An 11021-nucleotide genomic window follows, 5' to 3' on the forward strand; every position below is an offset into this window, starting at 1 on the left:
GCTACCCAGCCCTGGGCTCCCCCACCTCTGCCAGAGCCCCTCAGTCCTGTGCTACTGCTCCCTGCTCTGCTGTTCTTTCCAGTCCTGGCCTGTCTGGTCTGTAAGTTTTGCATTACGCAGCTGCAGACAGGGCCTTGGGTGAGCTCCCCAACTCCCTTCCCTTGCCCCGGCCTTGGAGGCTACAGGCTCACTGTTACCTCACTGTCTCTCCCTGGCCCAGGAGCTGTGCACCTGAAGACCCTCGCTTTGTCCCACAATGCCCTGGGCTCCACCGGCCTGGAGCTGCTGCTCAGGAGCCTGCCCTGCGCCACCCTTAGCCAGCTGGAGATCGGCTCGGTGGCTGCCCGGCTGGAGGAGCCTCTCGTGGATCCGGTGGTCAGGTACCTGACGCAGGTAATGGGCCCCAGCCCGGGTGCAGGGAGAGGGGGGGGCTGCTGTAACCCTTTACTGGCTCCAGGAATTGCAGCCCTGCGCGTGGGCCGAACATGGCTCTGGCCAGGGGCCTCAGCCCCCACGCTGCAGAAGCACAAGGTGCCTCTGTGCGGCTCAGGCGGCTCATGCGGTCCTTCCTCGGGAGCGTGACCATCTGGTGCTCCTGGTTCTCTGGGGCCATGGGGATCGCAGGCGTTCAGCGGCTCCAGGCCTTGGCTTGAAAGGAGGGTTTAGCCTCTGCCCCGTTGAGCTGGGCTGTGGCTTTGGGATCAGTTCCCCTCTGTTCCCTTCCAGGAGGGATGTGCTCTCACCCACCTGACTGTGTCCGGGAACCACCTGAACGACGAGGCTGTTGCCGAGCTGGCCAGGTAAAGGCCTGGGGGTTTGCTAGGGGGCAGACGGTTGTGTGCTATGGGTGTGCTGCTGCCTGGGAGGGGCTGTGATGTGGAGCTGAACTGAGAGCCTGAACTCTGACCTTCCCCCTGCTGGGTCCTACCTGGAAGTGATACCTCCCTCCCCTGGATCTCCTCCGGCTGGGGGCCTGTTGGCTGCTGGGTCCGTCCCTGGGGGCCACGAGTGGGCGGGGCTGTGTGCAATGCATTGTGGGGGGAAGAGTGAGGCCGGGGGCAGTTTGACTCACTTGTTCCCTCTTGGCCCCAGGTGCCTCCCGGTTTGTCCAGCTTTGGTCTCGCTGGATTTGTCTGCGAACCCGGGGATCACCGTTGTGGGCTTGCGGACGCTGCTGTCAGCCCTGGGGGAGAGGAACCAAGGGCTCCGCTACCTCAGCCTGGCAGGTGAGGGTATGAAGGGCTCAGGGGTCCCTGAGGGCTCCAGGGAAGGGTCTGATAAAGGGACCCTGGGGATCACCCAGCCTGACATCCCTGTCCCTGGGTCCTGGATTCCCTACGTACTGCAGCTGCTGCTTGTCCCTACGCTGGCACAACGGCCTCTTTACTTCCCGCAGGCTGCAGCGTGCGAGGCCCATTGGACAGCACCACGTGGGCCCGGGTCTCCGCCGACGTGCGTGAGTTGAGACTCTGCAGCCGGCAGCTGAGCAGGAGCGACCAGCGGGGTGTGGGCGAGTCCTGGCGCGGCCCCACAGGCACCTCGCTGTGCGCAGTCACCCAGCACCACAAGCTGTTCTGCAAGAGTGTGTGACGGGACCTGTCTCCTCCTGCTGTATGGATCCCTCTGGGCCTGCTTGACTCCTCCCTCAGCCAGCCCTGGAACTGCACAGCTAGCGGGGAGCACGCGGGAGGCCGAGGCCTCTGGCAGAGGAGGCGGCTGGCGGGTAGGAGGAAGCAAGCACTGGAACTCAGCCCTGGCCCATGGGGAGAGGGTGCAGGGACCTGGCTGCTGGCGCTCATCCTGCCTTCTCCAGGTGCCTCCGCAAGCTGAGAAGGGAGCTTCTGGTACCATCTTATGCAAAGGCAGCAGGACCCCGGACACTGCTGTGGTGCTGGGCCTGCCGGCCGTGTACTGGGATCAGTGGAACTCCCTGCAGAATTGTCCGCACCCTGGGGATCAACAGCCTCTGCTGTGTCCAAAGGAGGCAGCGAGTTACCTGGCCCGCACTGCTCCCAGAGTGATGGTGGGAATTCCTAGTGCGCCGCTCGAGAGATCACTTCGTCTCCCCCAGCTGTTTCACGCCGGAGTAACGGAACCGTGGGGGCTGGGTTGTGTTTTTTCCTGGCACAGCCACTGCCCTGGAGCAAGTGCTGAAGGTCACTGCCTGGGGAAACCAGCATCTAAGACTGACCGAGGCCCTGGGGCAGAAGGCTCCCCTGCTCCATTCCTCTGGGAGCCTGACTCAGAGTGTGTGTGGGGGGGAGGGGGTAATATTTTATGTCCTCTAATAATCTTTCTGTAATCCAGTCCTGGGGGAGGTATTCACACTTGCCCCAAGCTGCAGGGGTTCTGGCCCCGCCCTTCCACTGGCCACTCGGGCTAGTTCAGACATTACAGGTTATTTATTGACTGTCCGGTGCTTTCCTGGCCCCTGGGGCATTGATTAACCATGGTAAATAAAGTGCTGCATTCCACCCGCTCTGGCCTTGGCTGCTCGGCTCACAGCTCCCCACCCAACGGGTGACACAGGGTTTCTCTGTGACACAAACGGGGCTGTGGCTCTCCCCTGGAAACCTGCCATCTCCCAGGGAGCGGTAGGTAGCAGGACCCACTATCCTCTCCCCCTCCACCAGGCCAGCTGCTTTATCTGCTTACAGAGCAGCACCAGCTGAGGCTGACCAGGGTGCTGCTCCCTGCTCTTGGGAGCCTGGCAGGTTCTGGTTCTGCCCCTGCAGACAGGAGCCAGCCTGGAGCCCCCGCTGCAGTACCTGGGAAATCTGACCACCTGCAGCGGCTACGCCTCCTTCCCCCGAGCCCAGCACCACACCACACACGAGCCGCAGCGGGAGGGGCTTTATTCTCGCAGGTTTGTACAGATCTGCCCCCTGCTCACAGACCAGGCAGGGCCTGCCTGTGCTCCGGCTGGAGGAGCGCCATTCACACTGACAGCCCCAAGGGCTAATGCTAGAAAGGCTACAGCCAATGCCCCTCCCAACAGTGAGGGGGTTTGTCCATGCTATCCCCCACTCCCGCCACCCGAGACCTGAGCGCTATACGTGCGGCGGGGCTCTCAGGAGACAGGCAGCTAGAGCCACCAGTCCAGGGGGGCGCTGGGCCGGGCTCAGGAGTGCAGGAAGCGGTTGAAGGCGTTGTAGGCCGATTCCAAATCAAACACCATCTGGCGCACTTGGGAGTCATCCAGCTCGTCGGAGGCAGACATCCCGCTCAGCGTCTGCAGCCTGCCAGGGAAGAGTCAGAGGGGGGGTCCAGCCAGGAGACTCCTCCCACCCAGGGCAGGAAGAAGGTGCTTCACAAGGTGACTGGGTGAGGGCTGCAGCTGGTGCTGCACTAGCAGGGGCAATTAAAAACAGACCCATCCCTCTACAGCGCTGACCTGGGGTAAAGAGCCAGCATCTCCCTGGGGCTCCTCCGGCCCCTGCCCAACACCTAGCTGGGCCAGAGGAGAAAAAGCATAACATGCCCCTGGTCAGAGCCACGGCTGGCAGGGCTGGTGCCACAGATCATCTTACCATGAGCCCAACCCCGGGGTGCCCTGACCTCCCACGGCATAGGGAGTGCCACAGGCCTGCCTCCAAAGCAGCCCTCCTCAGCCCAGTGGGTGGAACAGCCCTCTCAGTTCTGCAGAAGACCCACTGGGGGGCAAGGCTGGGTCAGGCCCCCGCCATCCCCTCTGCTTGAGCGAGCAGAGACAGCAACAGAGGAGGGGGCCCAGGGAGCCATACTCACCACTGGTTCACTTTCTGTCGCCCCTCGAAGTCAGGGGGCAGGTTGCTCATGCGGTTCATTGTCTCCATCAGCTCCCGCAGGTCCGGCTGGATCTGGGGGCACAAACACATGCAGCCTGAGCCTTTCCTGCCCCATGCCCCAGGCCTGGCTGGGAAAACCCCACTCCTCACTCCAGGCAGGAATTTCCTCTCCACACAGCCAGGTGCTGATCCCTTCCCCTGGCAATTAGCTTGGCACAGAGTCACAGCCCGTGGCCCTGCGGGCTGTTCCCCTTCCCTCTCCTGGGCCCAGGAGATGGCTTGTGAAGCCAGCCAGGTTGCAGGCTCCAGGGAGAGTTCTCAGGGACTCGGCCTGGCTGTCTCCCCCAATCTCACCTCATCCATGGCTCGGATCTCCAGGCGCAGCTTATCCATCACCGTGATGAAAAGCTGGAAGAGAGAAGAGACACCTCAGCAAAGGCCTGGAACCCTGGGGAATGGCACCTGACAACCCCAGCCCTCCTAGGACAGCCCCCTGAGTGGGGGGGTGCGTAATGGAGGCCGGGGGAGGCAAAATCTTCCCAAACCGCTCATCACCAGGGTGGAGCGGGAGGGGGACAGTGGCAGATTTGGGGCCCCTGGAAAAATCTCCCTCCACCATGGCCCTGGGGCTGGAGGAGCTCTCACTCCCCGCCCCCCCAGGGTGTTGGGGGGGACGACACGGACAGGGCCGCCAGTCGCCTAGGGCGCTAACATTTGAGGGGCGGCGACCGCGGCCGCCCCGGTCGTCAGCTGTATTTCAGAGGCGGGACCTTCTGCTGCCTCTGTTGGGGGTGGCATTTTGGAGGCGGGACCTTCCGCTGCCTAGGCAGCAAAAAAGCTGGTGACGCTCCTGGGGATGGAATGGGGCGGGGCCATGGGCAGGGCTGCAGGTGGAAGGGATGGAACAGGGGAGGGGCTCCAGGCTCAGAGCTTGACCCAAGCAAGGGATAAGCTCTCAGCCCCAGCCCCAGCCCCACCCACGGGGGCAGAGAGGCCAAGCTCTTAGCTCTGCCCCACCCAGGGAGCTGAGAGCAGTGAGCAGGGGTGTGGCCTTGCCCGTAAGAGGCAGACCAGGGGACTAGCCTCCCCAAGCAGAAGCTTCACCCGCCACCCCTGCCCTTGAGAATTGGCCTGTCTAGACACGCAGGGCAGGCTAGGCCCGGCCCGGCGGCAGAGTCCCAGAAGCACTGGGTACAGGCATTACAATGCACGCAGCCCCTCGCCATGGGCGGGAACGTACAGAGACGATGTCAGCAATGCAGCGGTTCAGGTTGCCCTTGTCATCCTTGATGGTGATTGGACGATCCTCCTTGATCCTCTCCATGGCCAGCGGGCAGTCGAGCTGCAGGAGATGGGACAATCACCCCAAGCCCTGGGGAAGCTCGGCATGGGGGACGGGAGGGTCACGGCGAGCCCCGGGGGAGCTCGGCCCGGGGGACAGGGATAAAAACCCCAAACAAGCAACATTTCCCTGGGAAAGCTTCCAAGCACGGGACGGGGGTTCCACACTCGTGCTGACCTGGGGGAGGGGGAGGAGAGTACCTTCAGTGCAGGGCCTGGCCAGTAAGCTGGGGTGTGTGTGAACTCACTGCCTGTCTGTAATCCAGGCGAACCGGTTAGAGTAATTCACCACTGGAACAATTTGCCCCAGGTCACGGTGGATTCTCCAGCACTGACTATTTTAAATCCAGACGGGCTGCGTTTCTAACAGCTCTGCTCTGGGAATGACTTGGGGCAGGGTTCTGGCCTGTGTTACACAGGAGGTCAGATGGGATGGTCACACTGGTCCCTTCTGCCCTTGGAATAAACCAATCTATGCAGGATTTCTCTCTTCCCCCTCTGGCGAGTGGAGTCTAACCCAGTCAGCAGCGGTACATCTAGGACCGCAGCCCCCTGTTCTAGGGGTTCCCTGAGATTCCCATCTCAGTACCCCCATAAGCTGGAGTGCCAGAAAACTTAACTCACGCGGAACTTGCGGCAGAATTCATCGATGGAGCCGATCTCGGAACCCTGCACCTGTTTGAAGGCAGCTTTGTACTGGACCAGGAGCCGGGAGCAGGCTGCAGTGTACCTGGGGCGGGGAAGAGGGGACGGAGTAAGAACAGCCGCAAACAGCCAGAGCTGCTGATGCCAAGCAGGAGGGCGACACTGAGGCTGGGGACATAAAATAAGCAAGCAGCTTCCTTAGGAGGAGATGAGTTCACCCACGTAACTGCCCCCAGGGCAGGGAAGCAGCCCCAAGGCCTGAGACTGGAGACCCCCTCCGGATGGAACAACACTGCCTGGCCCCAGGAAAGGGAGGGGGGCATGAGCCAGGGGGGACCTGATCAGCTGTTTTGGTGAATTTGCGACCTCCCCCCCCCCCCCCCGAGGAAACATCCCCTCCCCAGTGTGTCTCCAGGGTCTTGGGGAGCAGAAGTCACTCCACTCGCTCCACTCAGTAATGATGCACCCAGAGGGAGAAATCCCTGCTGAGGAATCCCATGTGCTCGGCTCCCCGCCAACCCAGGAGAGTCCAGGCTGGAAAGAAGAGCAGAGCCAGGACTCACTCGTTGGGAGAGACGCAGTCCTTGATGTAAGCTTTCTCCAGAGCCTGCATCGTCTTCACCACCGCAAACAGCTCAGCCATGTTATCATACCTGAAACCAGAGGGCAGAAGCCTGTAAGGGCGCACAGGCCGCGGCCACCCCCCCTCACACCCTTTGTGATACACCCCCTCCCACACCCCCAGGAACAGCACAAAGGCTCTAGCGCTTCAGGGCCAAGGGGGACCACTCGCTTTTTCCAGAGATGACATTTCCACCTACTCCTTCTTCCTTGGACACAGCCTGCACTGGCCAATGGCAGAGACAGGACAAAGGGGCTCTCGGGTCTTTTCTGGCTTGGCAGGGGCAGGACACCAGACTAGAGAGCTCCCTGCACCGTCAGCCCCAGCATCTTCAGAGCAAGGATCTCACTGCAGATAGCAGCTTGAACTCCCGGTACACGCACGCCAACACAGAACTGCGTACACGGCACCCACAGGAAACCCATTCCGCGGGGGATGGACTCACTTTTCTCGCTCCCGTGCATTCTTATACAGCTTCACCTCCTGCAAGGACAGCAGACACACACAGCACGTCAGGCAATGTCACAGCCTCTGAACTGAAATCTATGCACACAGGCTGGGGGTGGGGGGACGGGGACACAGCTGACAGATATGGAACCTCCTGCATCCTCTCCAAGGGGCAGAGGAGACGGGTTCCAGAAGAACCCCTACTGGGATGGAGATTAGGGGCTGCCTGTGTCCCCAGGAGCCTGGGGTCCCTGGATGCCCCAGGACTGAGGGGTGTGCATCCATTTGCAGAGCACAAACCCAACTTACGCTGGAAGGTCTTTCTGCCTCCTGTGCCAGAGACAGAGCAAGGAGGGGACACGACAAGACAAGTGCTACTCACCTCGTACAGTTCCGGCTTATTCCCTGGGGCTGAAAAAGAGGGAAACCCGTGAACAGCAGTAGCCCCAAGGGCTTTCCAGCGATTCTCACAATGAAACTTCTTCCTGGTCACCCTGTGTTACGAAGGGCCAGGGTGGCAGCTCCTCACCCCACTGGCTACTGCTACCCAGGAACCCTACAACCAGCCTCAGTACACCGAAGGCCAGCAGAGAGCTCTTCCAGCCCAGCACCTCCTGCTGCCCACCAGCCATTGCTCCAAGCCAGGGAACCAGGAACAGTCCACAAGGGGAGAATCACAGAGATTCGGAGCCGGAAGGGACCGCGAGAGGTCATCAAATCCAGCCCCCTGCGCCGAGGTAGGGCCGAGACCATCCCTGACAGGGGTTTGTCCAGCCTGGTCTTAAAAATCTCCAGTGATGGGGATCCCACAAGCTCCCTGGGGCGCCTGTTCCGGAGCTTAGCTCCCCCGAGAGTGGGAAACCTGCTCCCAATCTCTAACCTGAACCTCTGCTGCCGCAGATTAGGCCCAGGGCGTCGTGTCCTACGGTCAGCGGCCATGGAGAACCATCCTTCACGTAGCGGCAGAAAGCGCCAGGCGGGCACGGGGCGAGCGCAGGCCAAGTGCGCCCTAGACCCAGCTCTGGCAAGGCACCGCGCTCCTGCCCCACGGCCTCCGCTAGCCCGACCCCCGGTAGCTTCAGGGGGTGTGTGGGGGGGGAGCTGGAGGCCAGACCCATTTCATGCGTGTTCTCCTCTCAGCCAGGACCGGGCCTAGGGATCCGGGGGGCCAGGCGGCCCTGCCCCTGCCCTGCCCCGGGACAAGCTGGCACTTGGCGGGAGCGGAGCTGCCTCGAGCCAGCAGTAACGTGGGGCAGGGGAAGGGGCGGCACAGGCGGGCTTAGCCCGCGGGGACACTGGGGAGCGGCCGGGCCCGTTCCCCTGCCCGGGGGTCCGGGTTCAACTCACCTCCCAGGCCGGGAGCCGCGGGGATCCCGTGAAACATCCTGGCGGGCTGCGGGCGCCGCTCCCCGGGAGCCTCTGAGGGGAGAGAGACGCGTTAGCGCCGGGCCTGTCCCGAGCCAGGGGCCGCCCTGGGCCCAGCCCAGCCCGGGACCCGGCGCGGAGCGAGCCAGGCCCGGCACCACGGCGAGGGGCGCGGCCAGGCCCGGCACACCCCGGGGGGGGGGGAGGCGGTGACAGCCCCGGTCCGGAACCCCGCGGCCCCCCAGCGACCCCACGGCCCGGCCGCGGATAACGAGCAGCTTCCCCCCCCGCAGGGTCCGGCCGCCGCCCCGACCCACCTGCCGCGGCCGGGCTCCTTCCTGCGGGCCGCTCGCTCGCTTCCTGGAAAATGGCGTCGGCGCCCATCGGGCGCTCGGGGCTCCACTCGCCGGGCCTAGCGGCCCATCGGGCGCTCGGGGCTCGGCCCGGCTGCCTGGGGCTCGGCGGGCGGGGGCAGGGGCGTGGCGCGAGGCGGGGCGGCCGTTAGTGAAGCGGGAAAGGCGCGCGCGGGGCGGGAAGGGGTTGGTTCGAAGGCGGCGCCCGGCGTCTCGAGGACAGCCGAGAGCCCCGCCCCCGACCTGAGGGGTAGCTGTCCGGTCAGTCCTGCTGACCGGACACGGTTACTGGGTAACCAGAAGCCGGGGGAGAGACGCGTTACCGAGGTACCGGGGCCGGCAGCGCCGCGTGTGGGAGCCCGTGAGAGCCCGGCCTGTCAGCATGTCTGACCTGCCTTGGCGGGCCGGGCTCCGGGCCGCTCCCTGCCAGCGCTGCCCTCGCCCCCGGGCTGGCTCCGCAGCGCCCATTGGCTGCGCCTCGGCCTAGGAGCAGCGGGAGCCCGGCTCGCGGGGAGCTCAGCCGGCCCCTGACCTGTCCCAGGCCCCAACCAGCCCCCCTGCGGCCCCTCGTGCACCCAACTCCCTCCCGGCTCGTTAACCGGTTTTCAGCTCCTCCCCCCGCCCCCGTTCCTCCAACACGCCCGATAAAACGGCTCTGACTGTATTGTTGGTCCCAATGTGATCGAACCCGCCAGATAGGCCATGTCAGCCACCAGTGGAAAAGTGACCATCTGCTCAGGGTAGCCTTGTTCGTCTGCATCTCACCCCTGTACTGTTTCCGGGCGATCCCCCCGGACAGATTGCCCTTGATGGGCCGTCGAACAGGCTAGACGGTACCGATGCCAATCAGCTGTGCGCTGAACCCATTGAGAGAAGCCAGGGGCTACCTCTGGGTCAGCAGGACATGTCTAGACGCCGAGAGCTTTTCCATGCCCGCGTGCTGCAAGCTTGTGTTTGGTTTGGACAGAGGATGCACGAGTCATGTGGCAAAGGCTATAAAAAGGCAGCTGCATCTTCTCCATTTTGTCCTCAATCCTGCTTCTCATCCCTGGAGTCACTTCTCTACAGACTGAAGCTTTGAACAAAGGGCTGATAGATCCGTCCAAGCTGTGGATGTGTTCCAGAGGGGCTTCACAAGCCGGCAAACTCACCCGTGCTGCTAAGACCTGCTGTAACTTCAGAGTCCATATATGTCTATATCGGAATGCTTTGACCATTTAACAACTCTCATCCATCTTTTCTTCAGTATCTAAAACTAAAAGTTTAGTTTAAAATAAAAGAATTGGCTGGCAGCATGGTATTTTGGGTAAGATCCAAACTACAGTTGCAGTAGAATCTGTTATGAACACCAGAGATGCAAACTGACTGGTGAACCACACACCTCACTTGGAACCGGAAATACTCAGTCAGACAGCAGCAGAGACCAAAGGGAAAAAAAGCAAATACAATACTGTGTTAAATGTAAACTACTAAAAAAAGGGGAAATTAAAATTTTTTTTGACAAGGTAAGGAAACTTTGTGCTTGTTTCATTTAAATTAAGATGGCTAAAAGCCGCATTTTTCTTCTGCATAATAAAGTTTCAAAGCTGTGTTAAGTCAATGTTCAGTTGTAAACTTTTGAAAGAACCGTAACATTTTGGTCAGAGTTACAAACATTTCAAAGTTACAATGTCCATTCCCACGGTGTTTGTAACTCTGAGGTTCTACAGTAGTAAATGCTACGCTCAGCTGATGCAGCAACTCATGGTGTCGGATGCCATCAGGCAGTCAAGGGATATCTACATAGAACACATCACCGGACATTGGCAGTACCAGGAGGGATGAGCTGGGGTGCCGATGAGAAGCGCAGTCAGGAAAGTAACTCAAATACTTTCCTGATAGGTTGTCCATGGGGGAGGGAGGAGAACCAGGTCCATCCTAAATTGTCAATTACTGAGGGACAATCTTCACTCGTTGATATTTTGCTTTCCCCCACCAATTCTCTGTATAACTTTTTTCATGAGTAATGTACCCGAATACATGGATGCTAGATATCTTAACTGTATTCTTAAATTCATTCACCTAAATTTAGGTTATTGCTGATTATGCACTATATGTATCTGATGACTTTATCCACAAACCCAAAGTTTGTTTTGAATCTAAGCACTATACCCAGATGTACAGACCGTCTTGTCTCAACCTATGTATTATATAATTTTTTTTAACATTAGCTTTAAGACAAAAAATTAAATTTGATCTGGTAATGTGGCTGGCCCTTTGGAAATCAGAAGAACATTTTGTATAGTGAATAGAGTTTTAAATAACTTCTCACTTTACTGGACCTATTTGCTAATTGGGAGTCAGAAACTGGAATGCAATAAAGGGAGCTATATTTCTTTTTTTTTTCTGCTTCTTGATAACCAGTGTGGGGGGGTCAGGAGCACTGTTTGTGACGGGTTGGTGAGTCTAACTGCAGTGTTAACCACCAGTCTTTGGGAGAAT

At 60.2% G+C, this 11021-nt stretch overlaps 2 protein-coding genes across 4 annotated transcripts in view; one reads left to right on the forward strand and one right to left on the reverse strand.

Moving 5' to 3' along the window:
• Positions 1 to 2474, forward strand: part of TONSL (tonsoku like, DNA repair protein) — a 16583-nt gene extending 14109 nt beyond the window's left edge. For all 3 annotated transcript variants that reach the window (XM_026647073.1, XM_029914363.1, XM_029914364.1), the window contains 4 exons: positions 221 to 393; positions 727 to 800; positions 1093 to 1226; positions 1397 to 2474. In XM_026647073.1, coding sequence (XP_026502858.1) covers positions 221 to 393; positions 727 to 800; positions 1093 to 1226; positions 1397 to 1590 — 575 coding nt within the window. In that variant the 3' untranslated portion in view covers positions 1591 to 2474. The remainder of the gene's footprint in view (positions 1 to 220; positions 394 to 726; positions 801 to 1092; positions 1227 to 1396) is intronic.
• A 364-nt stretch (positions 2475 to 2838) lies between these two features.
• On the reverse strand, positions 2839 to 8615 carry VPS28 (VPS28 subunit of ESCRT-I). Its single transcript, XM_024210664.3, has 10 exons — positions 8505 to 8615; positions 8170 to 8241; positions 7205 to 7233; positions 6821 to 6858; positions 6317 to 6406; positions 5733 to 5838; positions 5008 to 5109; positions 4122 to 4175; positions 3748 to 3839; positions 2839 to 3239 (listed from the first exon to the last, which is right to left on the reverse strand). Exons 1-10 carry the CDS (start codon positions 8569 to 8571, stop codon positions 3122 to 3124), a joined length of 768 nt encoding a protein of 255 aa, XP_024066432.2. The 5' UTR covers positions 8572 to 8615; the 3' UTR covers positions 2839 to 3121.
• Positions 8616 to 11021: the final 2406 nt, after the last annotated feature.

Source organism: Terrapene carolina, unplaced genomic scaffold (genome assembly GCF_002925995.2).
Source record: "Terrapene carolina triunguis isolate 2854851 unplaced genomic scaffold, T_m_triunguis-2.0 Scaffold58, whole genome shotgun sequence".
Classification (NCBI taxonomy): Eukaryota; Metazoa; Chordata; order Testudines; family Emydidae; genus Terrapene; species Terrapene triunguis.